This window comes from Epargyreus clarus, unplaced genomic scaffold (assembly GCF_041222505.1).
Source record: "Epargyreus clarus isolate Ecla_fem2 unplaced genomic scaffold, WU_Ecla_fem_2.2 ptg000005l, whole genome shotgun sequence".
Classification (NCBI taxonomy): Eukaryota; Metazoa; Arthropoda; class Insecta; order Lepidoptera; family Hesperiidae; genus Epargyreus; species Epargyreus clarus.
The window spans coordinates 3,670,518-3,690,267 of record NW_027332213.1 but is presented as its reverse complement, the minus strand read 5'-3'; the positions used below and the strand labels follow the sequence as shown (position 1 = coordinate 3,690,267).

The 19,750-nt window shown below is 33.5% G+C and overlaps 1 protein-coding gene across 2 annotated transcripts in view; it reads left to right on the top strand.

Annotated features, from left to right (window-relative positions):
* The window catches only part of LOC140757957 (C3 and PZP-like alpha-2-macroglobulin domain-containing protein 8), a 237,607-nt gene that overhangs the window by 163,363 nt on the left and 54,494 nt on the right, over nt 1-19,750 (top strand). For both annotated transcript variants that reach the window (XM_073093878.1, XM_073093877.1), the window contains one exon: nt 475-630. In XM_073093878.1, the coding sequence (XP_072949979.1) occupies nt 475-630 (156 nt within the window). The remainder of the gene's footprint in view (nt 1-474; nt 631-19,750) is intronic.

Here is a 19,750-nt window from a genome sequence, read left to right as displayed (position 1 = left end):
ATCATTGGTTTAGTTAGCTACGTTGCAGAAATAATAAACTCCAAAAAGAAATTGCTGCATTTATATTGTATGTGTAGGTTTAATAAATTTGCTGTATTAATACAATTGACTTTGTTGTATACTTCTAGCTGTTGTTTTATTTGTTCTGCTGCAGTTCTACTTTCATTGTATTTGTACTGCACTTTCAACTGTATTATTATAATTTACATATTACAATATCACCATTCAGCACAGTCTTAGAATAAAATGTTTTATGTCTATTCTGGTAAATTGTGGTTTAGTCGACTACTTGCACTTCTCACTTGAATGACACTTGAGGAGTTGACTCCTTTGAAACTATTAATAAGAATTTTGCTATGTCTCCTCGTGCCACCTTTACCGTTAAAACGATAATTAATTTCCAATACCGGACTTCGGAAACTATTGCAACTTAGCACATACTAAATACTATAAATTAATGTATTCTCCATACAGGTAGAAGCAATGAGCACGGAGAAGCGGGTTCGAGTCCGGGTGAAGCTCTATGACGACAAGACTGACATCTACAGTCAAGACATTGACATGTCGACTGGCGAAGGCGGCTTCATTGTACCAACAGTGATGGCGGACGCTCCATACGTCAATTTGCAGGTATGAGTCTCTTATTGATTGCGGTCTTCTATAAAACTACGATCTTAGTTTGCATTTTATGTTATACTAACTAACAGTTCAAAACCACATTTGGATTTCCCTAATTATCTAAGTGGAAAACAAATTTAATATTCTTCAGTTAATTCAATTTACTGTTTGATAGCCTGCGACCGTACCGAAGCGTACCGAGCGTACCGAAATAATGTATTATGTACAAAATATACATTACCAATTCCACAAGTTTCTAAGTTACGTTAAAATGCTTTTAAACGTCAATACGTAATAAATGATTTCGTTACATCTCAATATTTACCTTTTTGTAAAGCCAATGACAAATAGAAATTGGGATGCTTAAATACGTACGTATATTTATTCAGTACTCTAGTATGATACTCGTATAAAAGACTTATAATATAGTGTGTGCCAAGTAAATGTCATTGCCAATTTCATACTTTGAATAAGTGACGATTAAAGTGACTAATTAGATCTGCAATCAGCACCCATGAAGACGCTCAAATTAACTTTGGAAGCCCAAGCCTAAAACTATCCGGATCGAACTCAATTATCCCGGATCACGTCACGTCACCAACTTATTCAGATCAATCCAGATCGGATCATTTAGAAACGTTCGCGCCTCCGACCTAATTTAGTTTAATCGCGTCATCAATTGGGCTGCGAAACTTGCGAAACTTCAATACCCCGGGGATAGTAATCGTGGTGCCGCCGCAGAATACAAATGGGTACATTGAGATCCGTTTGCTTGCGAACGACGTTTGCGCGTTAATCCACCCATAGAAACCCAGTGATAGCTTAGTTAATGCAGTGCGAAGGGTCGTCTCGAGTTTTGCTGAAGACGAAGATTTTATGGCGGTAAAACCCTATAATATGAATATACACGAGAGGTCGAAATGATAATTGAATGCAAACAATAGTTCCTAAATTCATAAACACGTTAAGTACTTGTATCACATTGCATGTAACTTTACTTGATTCTACTAGCGGCAATCTCGATATATAATACATAGATAACGATTGTTTTGCAACTGAATTTCGTTATTAAGTCGTAACAGTTAAAGTTTTACGATTTTTGGAAGTAATCGCTAAAGCTGCACTTCGAATTTCGATAGAATTCGTACCTATTAACTTCATCGGCACAATGTCATGGTAAACACCTGATTAAAACTTAATGTTCTCATTGATGACGATGATGACATTTTTGCCGTTATCCAATGCGCAGTTGGTCAGCGTGATCGGTTACATTCGTGATCTTAAATTTTTGAGGAAAAATCTTGCCGACGATTTTATGATAAACACGAATTTCTTGCCTTTCAAATACCTATAACTTGAGTCTCCACTAAATAAATACTACAGAGGGTTTCAGTCTCCCTTCCATTACCATGCTGACGTGAAATGTAAGCAGAATTAAAGTAACAAATTCATTTTGTCCTTTAAATTTATTTTAGCTTTATAATGTATCGTTGGTAATATTTTAAGAATGATGAAAAGCATATTCAGCCAGCCTGTGGACGTTTAACGTATTTGAATTTACAAAAGATGACATTTTTCGTATACTTAAGTATAAAAGATTCAAATCAGTAACTAAAATAAATTGATGTCGAATGAAATATCTCATTTTATATGAGACGTAGTAATTCTGATTTATTCTCTACGGACCATATCTCCGAACGAAACCCTTTTTCTTTTAACTTATGAGATATTTCTGTAATATTTAATAATATCAATATGACAAGATAAAACATGTTTGAGTTAACATTCACTATATTGTCTCGATAACCGAAAGTAATAACGTCCCCTGAAATCGTAATTTTATCGAAATTGATGTTCGAAACCCGAGTACGATGTTCGTAACTTTGTAATTTTGATCTGTCGGTTAATCAAATAATTCGTTTCTTTGGACTCTGCCCCTGAAAAGATTGCTTAGTTTCTTCTTGACTAGCCAACTGGTCTTCTTGACTAATAACTACAGTTAACTTATAAAATCTTAGGAGGATTTGTATTCACACAGGTCTTTGTGTTTGTTGTGAGATGCCCGTCAGAAACTTGATATCCTGAATAGCTTAAACCTACGGATAATCACGTAATCGATTGTGTGACCAATTAACAGTTCCCACTGATTTCCTTATTTTATCTGTGCTGAGACTGACCGTCGAGGTGAAGCAAATTATGCAAAATATCATGGATATCAAAAAATATAATTCATAATCATACATTGGAAAGGATATTTCCAATATTTATGGGCCATTTTCGAAAAACGTATTATTAACTATTCTCGATTATTTTGTCATGTCTTTTAAACTTGTTTTATAAAGAAACTACTTTACTATTCGTTCCGGTATTTATTTATTTTGTGTCCATTGATTAGTATATGAAGCGCGATTCACACTTAGGTATAGTTAATGTTCTAAGCAGAAAGTAATTTCTGGAGCAAATTTAAAATTCATCTTCGGGTTGTCACTCGAGGAAAGCAATTATAGCGTGGGGAGTGGTTATGACGTCATCATGCAAATATATCGCGGCGCTACCGGATTGGCAATCCGGCTCGAGTGCCTTCAAACCATGATAACTATCTTATGAAGTGTTATGGGGATAGGATTGGCGTGTCATCTTATAATAGAGAGGCGTGAAGCTATGAAAGCTGCTGTGTAATACGACATAACTGACATATTCCAAAAAAAAGTTGGAGAACTGGAAAGTAAATTGTAGCTGACTTGGTATTAGAAAAATAAGAACTGCTTACATAATATTTTTTTATGAGTGCATGCTCTTGAAGAACATGAACTTCTGAAATTACGAGTATGTTCGAATTCGTCGACTGAAGTGGAAGTGGGAAGATTATCGTCGACCTGGTATTTTCTGGCTGCAAAAATTGCAAAATATTTATTCTGCCAATTATTAAATTTTACGTCGATTAAATATCTATTATATCACGGCGTGCGTAAATGGAAGTTTTACGCACGCTTCGCGTGCGCAAAACTTTTCGCACGAAACGCAAAATTTTTCGTCCTCGTATCGTAATGTACTATTAATGAATGCCATCTGAAATCGTATTTTTATAGTGATTTCCGAATGAATTCGAAATAAGACACCTCACAAGGTATATGTTGTACGTACCTAAATATCAAAAAAATATTTTTATTATCAATTAGACGTTCTTGAAAAGTAAAGTAGCTTGAAATAAAAAAAATACCCCTAGTGCTTCAAGCGAATTGACCATAGCAGCGTTCATTTTCTCTTTGTAATTTCTATGTTGTTTTTCTTTCGTAAATGAATGTTACAAAGGGACAAAATTTTTCATGTGGATGTTTTCTTTGCATGAAACTTTTTAATTGCTTTGTGAATTTTACTTAGATTTTTCAAACCTTTGTTAAAATTTGTTTAATTTATTTAAGAGGAACGTTTGAAATTTAAAAAAATATTCGTCTACGAAAAACTAAAACAATCAACCTGGTACTCACATAATTTAACTATATTATATTGGAAACTCAAAGTCAGGCAAACCACCTGACTGTGATTATGGATTATTTAAAGACAAGTAACGATCGCTGGCGACGAGCTGCGACAGTCGCGATCGTCGGCTGTCGCTCTTAACGTCGGCATCCGTTATTGCTCGACGGCAGTCGTCGATATGGTCGTATTTCACTTCAATAACATATTATACTTCAAAATATGGCGACAGCCACGACCGTTGGCGACGATTGACGGCTGTCGCCGCTTGTCATCAGCAACTATGGTTGCTTGACGGCAATCGTCGAAGTGAGCTCTCAGTCATATTTCAGCTCAATAACATACTATAATTCAAAATACAGTCGTATTTACATATATTTTCTACAGAATCTCCAACAGTTTATTTATCGCTCATTATCCAAATGGAGTTTTTGTCCATTTGTAAGATTTCCATAAAAATGTCAGCTGATAAAATACAAAGAGAATTTTCTGCAAACACCCTCAAAAGAAAATGGAGATGAATAATGAGAATCATTTTCACGTATATTATAGATGTTGGATATGAAAGGTGCCTAATAACTGTCGTGGGTGAACGAACAAATTAAGCGTAGCTGGTTATCTTAAGTACTGCAACTTACAATAACTTTCTGCATAAATGTTTATATACTTTAGTATTTCCTATAATTAGTAATTCCTACGTTATTTTTATGTGTTATGGGCACGGAGTCTTTAGGTACTAATTATTTTTTGTTGCCTAATAATACTGATAAACTAATTGAGGAGCCGTATAATCCTTACAACCTAACATCTAATTCTTCAACGATATCAAAATATGGGAAAGTTCTTAATTATAATTATTATAGTGTTTATCTAATTTAAATAAATATATTTTTTATATTTGAATTTGAACATTTCGAAGATACCATATAAATATCCCACATATGAAAGTCAATCAAGGTCAATGGAAGGATTAAGAAGCTCCTGATTATTTGATGAGTGCTGATTAATTTAATAAATCAATTCAGAAGTGCTTGTCTGAAACAAATACGAGGTTGACATTCATTCGTAGTATATTGGTGACAAAATAAATTTAAATAACACGCCCTAAGTCCATGAAATGGAAAGGCTTTTAAGAAATAAGACTAATCTCTTCTTTAGAAAATCAGATTATCCACAGCTAGCACTCATGACCTTCGTTTGCGGTGATTTATCAAAGGTGTTGTTTTAAGCTGGTTTCTCCTTAATGGAATATTGATAATATGAAATAATTGTTAACAACGGAAGAAATATTTGTTTATTATGATTTGGCACTATGTGCACGGATACCACCGAAATGGCTTTCCTAGTAACAGTTGTGTGTATACTGCTACCTTCTGTTTAAATGTTGTATAGCCTTTTTAAGTGAACTTTTTCAAATATACGTTTTAATTATTCTGCCACGATTCTGGACAAATGCTAATTACATATAGAATAGTAACAAATAAAAGTTTACATTCAAGTTTCTATTTGAACTGGTACAAACGTACATCAAATCAGCACTTAAAGGTAATACAAATTCAAATGAACATATTTATTTTACACCAATAACTAAAATTTTAGAAAATTACGTTAATTGAAAGCCAGTACTAATGGAATCTAATTTTAAGCTGATTTTAAGCCAACCCTAGTCTCGGAAATGTTGGCAAAGCTGAAATTTAGTTCGGAATCAATTCATTTGGCGGATCTGCAGCTTGCGGTCTGCCCGCTAGATCATTAATCGAACTCGAAGACTTAATCTGTGATGGGCAAGCTTAGGGTTGGGGATAGTATAAAACTGATAAATTAAAACAACATTTTGAGTTTTGTTGGATAAGTGAAAGCTAATTTGCAAGTCAAAGTATTTATTTAAAGATTTAAAAAATACCTGTCGTACATACACTTGCAAATCAATTCAAAATACGCAGGAAAAAGTTCCAAATCTATGATTCAAATAGTATTTTTAAAGGTAATAACGCACTAGTAACCAGTTTAGAGTTGATGATAGCGGCAATACTAAAATTTAATGCAGAATAAATCCTTTATTGGGAATTACAGTTTGCGATCGGGTTACTATATCTTATAATTCGAGTACAAATAACGTTTTCCACAATTTAGTAAGACTAAATTGAGGAAAACATTATTTGTGATAGCATAAAATTGATTAATACAAACGGATTACAAAATTTAACGACTGCTACTTCAAATAAGCGAGTTAATAATGGAATAAAGAATCCTCAACTGAATAATGATGGAGTTTACGATACATAAAAAATCATTAAATACTTTTGTCTAAAATACATAGATCCATGTGAAACCATGTGGTATGAGCGTTTTGGAAACACAAAGTATTCGAAAATAGATTACTCGAGCAGTAATAACCATAAAATTGATGACAATTTTATTCCACTACACAATTCTATAGCTACTTTGCCGCAACGCATAAATTTCATATACAAATTGATAGATTAAACCAATTTTAGTTCTACCCGAATCAATTTCCAAATCTAATAATATTGCCGAATATACAAACAATTTATTCGCTGAATCTGCAGTTCGCTGTCTAACCACTAGATCATTAATTGGACCTGAAATCCCATTGCGACGGACATCTTGTTTGTGGCTGATATAACATAAAACGGATAATCAGAACTGTCCATACAAATCGTATAGCAAAATGAGATTAGTCGCTAAATTATTTTCGTGCGTAACTTGCTTTTGAGGAATTTCCGTGATGTCACGTGCAGCCTTTCAAAAAGACGCAAAAAGAGCTCCCCTTCAATGTCTGCGGCGCTTGATTCTGATGTTGCACATGCTCAAAGTGCGATAACATCACGTCCTGAATGTACTTTAAAATGTCAGTCAAAAACCGACGTGTCAAGTTATTATGATGACGCCGATCCATTACAAAATTGTTTAGTATGTTTCTGCAATTAGGTTTAATAACCTCCTTTGTATATCACTTTCACTTTCACTGGAAGAATCTATCTTGAACAGCCGTTCAATTGGTCAAACACAAATTTAAATAAGGAAATTAATCCCAAAAAAAAAACCCGTTATATTTTTTTTTGTCAAATATTAATTAAATTTAGGTTGTTAACGGTAAAATCACAAATGTATGTATATTCTTGTTAATTGTATTGAAATAATTCCACGAACTTTTTGGTTATCTGGAAAAAAAAATACCACCGAGTTCTACACTACAAAGTAAAAAATCTCAAATTGGACACGCTATTTGCGCCGTTATCCAACTTCATAAATATGTACTAAATCAATATTTATTTCAATTCTTTTTTACTTTGTATTGACATAGAAGTCGATTGTATTTTTTTGTTATTTTTTTTCACTCCTTTTAGTGAAGATATTGTAATGTTCATATTAATATAATATACAATAAATAAAAACACTTAATGAAAAAACTCACAAGGGCACTAGTCTATAATTTTTAAAAGTTCCCCTCGATTTCTCTGGTCTGCCATGAACAGATCCTTATTTTCTTATAGTGGGACCACCTTGGATATATCTTCTTTCTAACAAAATAAAACATCAAAATCGGTTCATAAACGATGAAGTTATCCCCAAACAAACATAAAAAAAATACGTGTGGCACTCGGAGACTGCCGCGGTAAAGCTATTACATAGCATTTTTTATGCTATGAAAACGCTCAGAAGGAATTCCAGAAATACAATACATTCTTCCATAATCATCAACATTTACATTAATACATCTTTATCCACTATTTTATCATATCTCCATTATATAAGACATTGCAAATATCAGCTATAAAATATACTTCACGCAATTTTAAGATTTCCGCACGGATTATAAAAAAATGTGTATTACTGCCATCTGTGTTCAAGTTGACGAATCAAGGTTATCAAATAAAATAATAAGGAATGTAAAATAATACTTTATTCAATTATATCCATATTTTTCTATTGACAGTCAACAACTCGGTTGCCTGGACACTTGATATCCAACAGTCCTCCACCGCTATTTTTACTTACACCACCAGGGGCGCCGGCAGCATTTGGTCAAGGTGACGGCGCACCAGTATGCCATTTTCAGTTCTGACTTCATAATGGAGTCTACCTAATCTTCGGATGACGACTCCGAACTCCCATTTAACTCCTGGGTTGGTGTAACTGCGGACTTGTACCTTATCACCTTGTCCGAACTCCTTCGTTGGCAGTGCATTGTAATGTAATCTGGATAGTGGGGCGGATTTCTTAAATAAGGCATGCATATAGGTTCTTACCTCTCTGCCGAACATTAACTGATAAGGTGATAACCCTTTTGTATTAGGTGTACGTCTCAAGCGTGCCTTGACAGTTAACAGTTTATCAAATAAACTTCCGCTCTTGCCGATATAAAAGAACATTCAGGTATTAGCCGATTATTTTCTTTTTGTACATTCAAAAATTTAAATTTTAGCTTTGTATATATTTCTTCAAATTCGTACCTGTATTTTATTTCCTCTTCTAAATTTTCTTCTTCTGTAAGCCATTCAATTTTTTCTTGAATCGCGTAGAATTTGTTCAAATTTTCTTGTAAAGAATTCAGTCGTATATTTATTTCTTCATTGTCAATTTTTTCTATTCCCGAAATGTAATTTTCGGTTCGTTTCATTAACCCACGTAATGTGGCTCGTATTTTCTTATTGTTTTTTAGTTCATTCGACATCTCGTCGCCAATATCAAATAAAATAATAAGGAATGTAAAATAATACTTTATTCAATTATCTCCATATTTTTCTATTGACAGTCAACAACTCGGTTGCCTGGAGACTTGATATCCAACAAAGGTGTTACTAATTTTCGTTACGGAATTTCTCGATTCGGTCGCCGCGCTCAAAGCCCGCGATAAAAGCTATGCAATAGCTTAAAAAATATATATACGGTCGAATTGAGAAACCTCCTCCTTTTTTGAAGTCGGTTAAAAATAAATAAACCCCAATTGGTAGATTTTTTTCGAATTGAAATAATATGAATGAAATAAAATTTAAATCCCACTTTTATTTCGATCTCAATTCTAAAAGAAAGTGTAAATGAAAATGTAAAATGGGAGTATTTTTGCAAAGCGTCTTTCAGCGAAGCATTACCGATTTAATTTAAAGTAAATTACTTTCCCTTCCGGATAGCCGTTCCGCAGAGTAAATTGCGATTTGAAATATTATTCCTTTGTTATTTTATAGATATCTTATTTAAATTAATACCTACTTATCTTTTGGATGGATTATTGTATTACCTAATACATGCCTACTACTAACCTATTATCTCGATGAGCATTTAAATACCCTTCTGATACTATTACTACTTTTTTTTCAGACGGGTACAATACTATACCCGTTTGAAATGCCGAAATGCATATGTATGCCGAAATTACCTTTATTAAGTTGATTATTTAGTTATTACCGAATTCGAAGTTGTTCCGTATAGTGAACTTCATAATTTTATTCATCTCTATCCTTTGAACGAAGTAATTTATTAAGGAATGCAAGCCAGCGGAGCTGCAATGGTCAACTTCGCTCTCAAACTAATTTGAATCGATATGAACTGAAACCAATGTACAGTAGGTATACACCTACTCATAGTATGTTCAGTGTGGTTTAAGTTATTGAATTACCTCCATTCCCATTACATTTATTAGAAACATAACTCTTGGGTATTTTTATCATTTTAACATTGTAATAGAAACGTAATTCTTAAATACTTTTTGCACAGTTTTATATCACAGGAATCTTTCGGCATGGCTTCACCTCTTAATAAATCTGAATCTAAGCAATCCCCAATAGCTAACATCCATGCACAGTCCTTATATTGGTCTAAAACCAGTGCCACCGGGTTCAATCATAGGACAGTCATCAAAATAATGAATATCGTATAATTTACCTTCTGGGCCTATATTCTTTCGTCTGTATGTGTGTTTTGTCTGAGGAGTTCCAACTTAGTCAGTGGGTAGTGAATTATCTATGTCCAAATTGTATGTGTTCATAAAAAATATGAAGTGTACCTTATCTGCATGAGTTTGCACAACGTTCTTCTTTTGCAATAGAACATATTGTTCATCTGCTTTGTAAAACTTAAAAAATGTTTAATTTCTTAAAACATGTATAGAAAGACTGCAAGTATATTTACAAGTTCTCTTATACAAAACGGTACAAACTCAAGACTCCATAGCGAGTGTAATTGAATTAGCTCCATCCGCAAAGCATAGACACGATTGGAATTAGAAATGAGGTCGCGTATTCATTAAGGTTTAGTTGGGAGCTCAAAGTAACGAATGAGAAATTTGCACGACACAAGCTTATGGACCAATTGCCTACACATAGGCAATTTGCTAACTAATTAGGTGCAATGCAACATGAGTTTGATAGTACAATAGTTGAGTCGGTACACAAGAAGTAACTATCTTTTTGTGTCTACACTCTACAATATTACTTATTGTTTTATCCTATCAAAAATATAGTTTTCTTTAACCCCTATATCTACACTACATTCATTGTGCTTTGACTACCATAGACACGAACCCTCACTGACCACCTACTAAGAAATCTTTTATGAATTCATTTAATTATTTTTACAGTAAAAACATATAAATACATATATAACCTATCCTGTTTTAAGATAATTTTGGAAACAGCTAAATCCATTTTGACAGAACTTACACCAAAATATTAAATACTTTATGGGCTAGTTAGTTTCTAGCTAGTTAATTTCGATTCAAAATTACCGAATAATTTATTTAAAAAAATTAAGATTGCTATATAAAAGGTTTAACCTCTCAAAAGTTCGACGTTCTTTAGTATGATTAACCATCTTTCTGTATTATTTTCAGAAGTACCTAATGTCAGCATGAAACGTATCCGCAACGAAGGCTCGTTAGCTAGCCAGCGCCAATCCAATCAATGTGTAGATTAATGAAATTAGTCTGGTAATAGCGCCGACTCGGCTACGCTAACTTATAAACTGAGTCAGCGTACTCGTACTGATATTGGATTGAAAGATTAGATGAGGAAAACAATCTGATAAATTAAAATAAAGACCACTTCGAAAAAGAAATTCTTGTTTTCAAATATTCATAATAAATATAGTTTCAGTATATAAAAAATATTTACGAAAAAGTTTTGATTAAATTGGTTTAATAGATATAGATTTATCATTACCATTTCTAGTATCACTTGATATAACGGTGTGGGAAAACATAAATAAATGCCTGAGGGTTGTTTAAAAAATCTTAAATGTGTGCACACACCTTTTAGTAGACTTCACAGTCTACTAATTTGCACTTAGCCAACGTGATGGGCTATAGTCTCAAAAAATTTTAGTTCTGCGAGGATACTTGGCTGTACACATTCGACAATGAATATAAGACCATAGGAGCGTTTTTCATATTAAAATAATTTATAAGTATAAAATTTCATATTATAGTTACATGCAACTAAATGTGGTTTATCTAATTTCACTGTTCTACAAATACATTACGCGAGCTGAAGACTAAAATACTTGCATACTTAGCTACTTGTCTAACTTCGAATGTTAAGCGGTTAAAGTCATTACTAACAATAAGTTTCCTTGTGAGTTCCCGAACTTCAATGTTAGTACTAGATGGCGCAGAATCTCCTGTGGTTTCTAAATTATATGGTTTTGCTCCAATTTTAATGTTGAATTTCTAGGATGTTTTTGAAGGACATGGATAATGGTGCGTCGTATAAGTGCAAAAAGTGTTCCAATTTCAGCGTAACAAGGAAGGTGTGGTTAGAGAGTCATATTTATCCAAGGAGTTCCAACTTAGTCCTTAGAGGTTAGGATCTTTGATCGACCTTCTGAAGAACTCTGTTGATAAATATACACGGGCACCAGTGGCTGCTTACCATCAGGTCAGGATGCATACTCGTTTGTTAATTTTGTGTTTTAAACAACTGAGTATTTGAGTAAGATGCTGAAGAAGGCCTTTGATATTTGAATACAATGAATATAAAACTTCGAAAAAAACAAAACACAAGATAGAAAGATAAAAACAAGGAGTACAAGTAGAAGGAAGAAACAAGGTTATTTTACAATTATTTTCGTTGTGATTATTGAATTATGTATTTTTCTCATCGAATAACATATTAAGTTCATAATGTATAGAAACCAATACATATCAGGTAACTTGCGTCCTACATTTCTAAGTTTTGTAAGCTGTCGGAGTCATTGCAAACAGCTTGCAACTTCGCACAACTTTACAAAGTTGTTCAAACCTTACATAAGTTAGGAATGGATGCATACAAATAGCGTTTACTGATGCAAATGGGAATATGCGTATTACAAGCGGTAAGGATTATAGTTTTGCGGAGAAATCTTTTTTTTTTATTATGTAGGAGTAGCAGACGAGCACACAGTCGAACTGATGGTAAGTGTCTACTGTCGCCCATGGACATCTGTAATCAACCCCAGATAGGATTAGATATTCCCACCTGAGGTCGGCCACAGATGCGCCGCTACTCTTGAGGACTAAGCTGGAACGCCTCGGAAAAGTATGTGTCCCTTACCACACCCTTCAAAACGGAACACAACAGCGCCTAACACTGCTGTTATTAGATAGAAATAGGTGTGGCGGTGGTGCCGCCGGAGTCGAATCACAAAGGGTTCTACCACCTTCAAATCTGTTTTACTTTTCTTTTTACTCCACTGCGTAGGATAATGTTTTTCAAGTATGTGCCTATGTATTGTATGTCTCATAATTTGTGTGCAGTACAAGCAGTGTGACCTATGTTAACATATAAAAGGTGTCGTTGTTAGCCCGTCAATTTAGACAATTGAAATAACAACAATTCCGGGAAAGCTAAATTTTCGTAGAGACCTTAGGTTTACCATTACAAATAAAGTGTCAAAAGCCCCCATCGATCCGACGTGTGCGTTGGCCCTTATTCGGGGTCAAACGTCAAAATTTTAGGTTTTTTGGATCTTTCTCGAAAACGGTAAGTTTCATCGAAAAGTTCCATAAACAAAAGTTGTAGCTCTTAAAATACCCTATAAAATGGTGCTTATTTTTTTTTATCTAAAACCAATCATTATTCAGATATTGCGCTTGTAAGAATAACGTTTTACATGATATGCACATATTCCACACCACCTGTGAAATAGCGTTCTTAGCGCGTTTTTAACGTGGTTTAAATCTACCTGTTTTACTTCTCATTACATAAATATCTGTCTCTATTACTAAGCAAATGAACTATGTATTTGTGTTTGTGAATACGACACCTGTAAACCAAAACGAGAAAACGAATATTGATGAGTTCGATTCAAATGAATCAAGTCTTTGACGTGGCTAAAACTATAGAGTTCGTGACGAAGGGAGGTAAAAAACAGCAAAAACTGTCAAGGAGAATGAATATTGAATAGTTGGAAATAGTGAAAGTTTGACAGCGGTTGAACTATCAATCACGGGTGAAAGAAATCGCTAACGACCGTTGGACGACATTCAGAATTTAAAGTCGATTTACGTAAATAAATGGAGTTTTATTCCTAATGGCGAAAAGTTTTATTTAAAATGTATGGAATACTTGCACTATATTAAAAGACTGATTTTATTATTATTATGAACTGGATGAAGAACGAGCAAATAATTATAATGGCATGTTCAATTAAACTTGAGAAAATAGTGAATTAAAATTGTGTATTTAAAATATCACTATAAAGATTAACCGTTTCAAGAATATATTTTAATTTAAATAAATAATTGAATATGATAAATGAAAATATCGTTATTGAAATTATTTTTACAATAGAACTTAAAGATCTAATATATTCTTAGATATTAGACCTTTTTAGTTCACGATGAAGTATTCCGGGAACTTGTTATCAAAAAGATTATCGTAAGAGAAAAGTGTATTAATAAAAGTCGTTTCATACATCCGGGTATAGAATAAAACGCAGATTTCCCCGTAAAACTACAATAACTTTGTTTTATTGCACCCTCCCTCAAAGTTTTGAACTTCACGTACGTTTCGAGCTCAAACATGGATAAGTTTTCTTCGAGTTATATGGGGCACAAATAGAAAAATTCAATTTTTTCTAAGCATAAGGTTTTCATTTTTCTGCTGCCTTGTGATTGAAAAATATTTATATCGAATCAATATGTTTCTACAATAGACTAATAACAGTATTAACAGTAATGATTCAATGTATTGTCTTATTCTTGAATTAAATTTGAGTTTAAAAATACAAAATCATGAAATAACAAAACTTAGCAAATTAACAATTAATACATAATTAATACATAAAACATGGGTAATTGAAGATGAAAGCGGCCATCCTGTTCATGATTTAAACGAGATTGTTGAAAGGTGGCGCAGATACTGTAAAGAACTTTACAATGACCACCAAGATGATACCAGTATAACACCAGATTGGAATTTACTAAAGCTTGAACCTAGAATTCTTCGATCGGAAGTAACGTCTGCTTTAAATAAGCTCAAACTGAAAAAGCTCCTGGTCCAGATAACATCTCTTCTGAGATATTAAAGTGCCTTGGTGATAGTGGAATCAACGCAATACACTTGATATGCAATAAAATCTGGACTACGGGCGTATGGCCCAAAGATTGGACGGAATCGGTCATCCTTCCGCTGCATAAGAAAGGCTCAACTAACAAATGTGACAACTATCGCATACTGTCCTTAATGTCTCATGCGAGTAAAATCTTGCTCCACATTATTAATAGCCGCATCCGCTACTATCTCGATTGGCAAATTCCGCAAGAGCAGGCGGGTTTTGTTAAGCCTATGAATACAATACGCCTGTAATCATGTGCTTTGTTGATTTCAGTAAAGCCTTTGATTGTGTAAGATGGAGTAAATTGTGGACTATCCTAAATTAACTAGGAGTACCACACCACCTTGTTACATTACTTCAAATGTTGTACGTCAAAACCCAAGATACAGTTAAAATCGATAATATTACCTCAAGACCTTTGAATCTGGGAAAAGGCGTACGACAGGGCTGCATACTCTCCCCCATCCTTTTCAACGTATACGGAGAATACGTTATGAGGAAAATTTGTGACGACTGGAGAGGCGGTGTTAGCATTGATGGGGTATGAATTACAAATCTTCGCTACGCCGACGATACCACTCTAATTGCCTCAAGTGAGGAAGAAATGTGTGCCCTTCTGGATAGAATGGAGAGGAAAAGCGCTGAACTGGGACTATCGATCAATAAGTTCAAAACTAAAATCATGGTGGTAGATCGAGCTAACAAGTTAGAACTTAGAGGACTACTTGGCCTACAAATTGTGGAGAACTTCATATACCTAGGTTCTAACATTAGTAATAACGGATCCTGTAAAGGTGAAATACGTCGGCGCATAAGCATGGCAAAGAATGCCATGTCTCAGCTTCAAACAATCTGGAAAGATAGAAACATCTCAACCCGCACCAAGACTAAGCTTGTCAGAACCCTGGTATTTTCCATATTTATGTATGGCGCTGAGACATGGACTTTAAAAGCTGCAGATAGGAAACGCATAGATGCTTTCGAGATGTGGTGCTGGAGAAAAATGCAACAAATACCATGGATAGCGCACAGGAACAACGTATCAATACTTAAACAACTATCCATTAGAACAAGGCTCTCTACTATCTGCCTTCAGAGGATCCTCGAGTACTTCGGTCACATAGCCAGAAAATCCGGTGACAACCTCGAGAAACTTATGGTCACCGGTAAGATCGAAGGAAAGAGACCTCGGGGACGAAGCCCGATACGTTGGTCCGATCAAGTTCGGACATCTCTCCACACTTCAGTTCATGATGCTATGCAAACAGCCGAGAACCGCAGCAAATGGCGCGATATCATCCGATCTGTGCTCAACAAGAATCATGGCGGTCACGACCCTTAGTAGTGAGGAAAACGGAACGAAGAGAGAGAGAGACATAATTTTAAATTCACTTATACTACCTCACTAATCGAATGACATTAATAGGCATACACACTAAAATAATAAAAATAGAAATATTATACGAAACTAGCTGTAACACTGTAAATGAAAGAGCTATAAATATGCATAATAATATATCTACTATGTTTTGAATTAGTAAGGTAGAAAGCCAAGAAAACACATATGTTACAAAGTACAACATTGTAAAGCCACGTACACAAAACCACATGAAACTAAACTTAGCCATAAGTTGTTTGTTCTACCTTGCATCTACATAGTTTGCTTACGAGACACGTTAGAACAAGTGAAGCTTTTATGTTATACGGCGTATGTTTCAGTTTACTAACAGTTTTAAACTCTGAAACGAACATTTAGTGGGATGTATCAAAATTGCATTTATATTTTAAATATAATTAGAAGTATAGGTAAATGGGAACTTTTTGAAGTTATTTAGTTAGTTATATACAAACAATTTACGGCTATACCAAAGTATAAGTATTTGCACACAATTGGGCATCTGCACAGTTTGCTTACACTACACTAGCTTACGACGCACACTAGCTATTACAATGAGTTTATCTTTTACGTTATGTGACTTGTCTTTTAGTCGTCTAAGAATTTTGATCATTGAAACGAAAATTTGGTAGCATGTATCAAAATTGCATTTATATTTTAAATTAGAAGTATACATCCTAAGTTCAGAGTCAACATAACCGTAAATTGTTTGCTCAAGTTGCATCTGCACAGTTTGCTAACGCTACACTAGTTTACAAGGCACACTAGAACGAGTTTATCTTTTATGTAATGTGACTTATATTTTAGTCTATACTACTCGTATATTATAGTGTGACTTACATGTTAGTTTTGATAACTGAAACGAACGTTTAGTGTGGTATATATAAAATTTCATTTACTTAAGTACATTTAAAATTAGAAGTTACGATTTATCCTAAGTTCGAAATAAACATTGTTTGTTAATTGTTTGCTCGTACCTCATCTGCACAGTTTGCTTACGCTATACTAGCTTACAAGGCACATTACAATTAGTTTATCTTTTATGTAATATGACTTATACTCGTATTTTAGTTTTTGGTGAAATATAGCAAGTTTCATTTATATTTAAAATGAGATTTTGTCTAAACAGTAAACCTAGTCCTCATTTATTTACTAGCGGTGCATCTACCTAGCTTGCTTACACTAGTTTTAGCTACCAGCTTATGAAATCTGTTATAACTACTTTAATACTTGGAGATCTAACTAAAATAAACATTAAAAGTACGAACATAAAAGTTTGTTCTGTCAGAAATATTTTAGTTCATTGCTTAAATATAAAAATTGTAAAGATCGTATTTCTTTAACGCAAAACAAGACAGTTGTCTTTAATATTTAATCTACTCGATCAAAAAATTGTACGTACATCAAGTCTATCTGATTTCATGTCACGATTTATACTACAAAAATGCCAGTACCACTTTCTTAAAGCACTTTCGAGGTAAATAAAAAAAGAACTCACCCCTTGAATTCTTTAACGAAATTTAAATTCGGATCAATCTCATTAGAACTGACGACAGTTTGCGAACTCGAGGCAACTTTTCTTGTTTTTTAGTCATACTTTTACCTCCCAAGGGAAACGAGATTTAGGGATAAATGATGAGATCACCTTATCTTGTCCTGTTTATAGCTCGTAAGACAGAGCACTTTGGGAAGTGTAATTAAAAGTTAAGAAACTTGGCTACAAAAAGGTAAATAACATTTAAAGATAACAGTGTACCATTAGGAAGGTTATTTAGGTAGGTAGTAAAATATAGAATTTACTTGGAATTTAGACCCACAAAACTTTTTCTACGAATTTTTTTCTGCGGATAATTCTTATACTGGTAGACTTACAACGCTAACCTTTCTATTCCAGAAATTTATTAAAAGTTTGGACGTGGGTTTTTCCAGTGTTCACGTTTATACAGATTATATACTCATGATATACATACAGTTAAAGATACTGTATATTAACATTGTAAGCTTACCTTTATTCCAATGGAATCTTACCACAAGTAAGCAGATTTATATTTAAGTAACTTTCCCAAATATAATAAAAAATATTCCGTCCGATAAGGGATAAAGCGGTTATGGGGACATGACGAAGGAACAATAGAAAATCAATGGACTGTAAGTTATTCTAGCCTTTCATAATGATCGGAGGATATAGGTACAGTTGAGACAAACAAGTCTTAATACGTTTCGTATTGGTCAAGCGCAAGACGGATTTATGTAAAGGCGACTTCTAATTTGTTTTCTTCTGATATTCACGTTTTCAATTAAGATTTTTAAGATCAATTTATAATTCTTCGTTACGTAGATCTAATTATAATTAGGCCGTCCTCATTATTTTTTAGTATTTTAAAATTATTACACTCGACCCGAGTTTATGTGGGGCAAAAGGTTACCATTTATGTTTATTTTAAATTTAATGTTGGAAACAAAATTCTCATATGATGCAGTGCTCACATAATGCAGATTTAATTTAAAATGAAATGTGCTAAGAAGGCTTCAAAATGAACTTCAAAATTTAAACTAAACAGTCGAGAAGATTGCTCAGAGCAGAGTTTAAAGGACTGCAGCCACAAAGATATTAAATTCCATTCCTCCACGTTTTCAATTTAGAATTTCATTGACAAAGTTATCGTCCAAAAACACTCTTAGGAATTACTTGTGAGTTACAATGAAAATTTTCAAGAGGAATTTCATATTTTGACTATCTAGTAATTACCATTAGTACTACTGCTAAATAGTCAAACGAGCAAGCAGTTTGTTCAATTTTGATAAGCCTCCACTGCTCTAACTAACCGATCACGAAAAGACAAAGATTGAGGCCAATCATACATGCTTTGCAAAACATTTTGTTACTCTACATTCGATTTAATTTTATTGGATTTTATTTGGATTATAAAACAATGATCATTTATAAAAATAAAAATAAACAGTTCTTCCGTACATTTATAAAGATACAGATACATCATTAACATAAATATAATTTCCATAAATGCTGCATTTTATCATATTTGGTATTGCACAATGTTTTACATTTCCAGACAAACGTGAACTTTTAAAACGTTCTCAAAATAAAACGGGAACATAAAAGTTTTCAAAGCATTCAGGTTGTTGCTAAAATAGGTCGAGAAACATAATGAACATGAAAAATGATATTCCGGAGATCACTTTTCAACGATGTATAAAGGCGTTTGAAAAGGGAATGAAGTTGCTATTTTAAATTTAAGAGAAGCCAACGTTAGCAAAGAAGCATAAAAACTGGTTTTCTAAAACTAGTGCTGCGCCGTGAGCTGGCACTGAGAAAGAGTACAGTCACTAGAATAAGTATGCTGTTAGCACAGAAATAAAAAAGGAAAGCTTATAATGAAATTTATGAATATAATTTAGGTGTGTGAGTTGGAGCCTCAAATTAGGTTTAGTAGGTTTTCTATAAAATATTTATTATTTCCAATACCCCACAATTTGTCAATAGTTGTTTATTGTATTTATTGATTGATGTACTGAGTTAATATCAGAATTATTGTATTGTTACATTTCCGTTTGTAACATTATTATCCCCGTTTTTTTTCAATTCACCTTCAATGGTTTATTTCAGCTAACACGAGAAGCTTGAACATGTTTAAGCTTGATTAAAAAGTTACTTTCATAGTATTTTTGTAGTTATTTACATTTTTA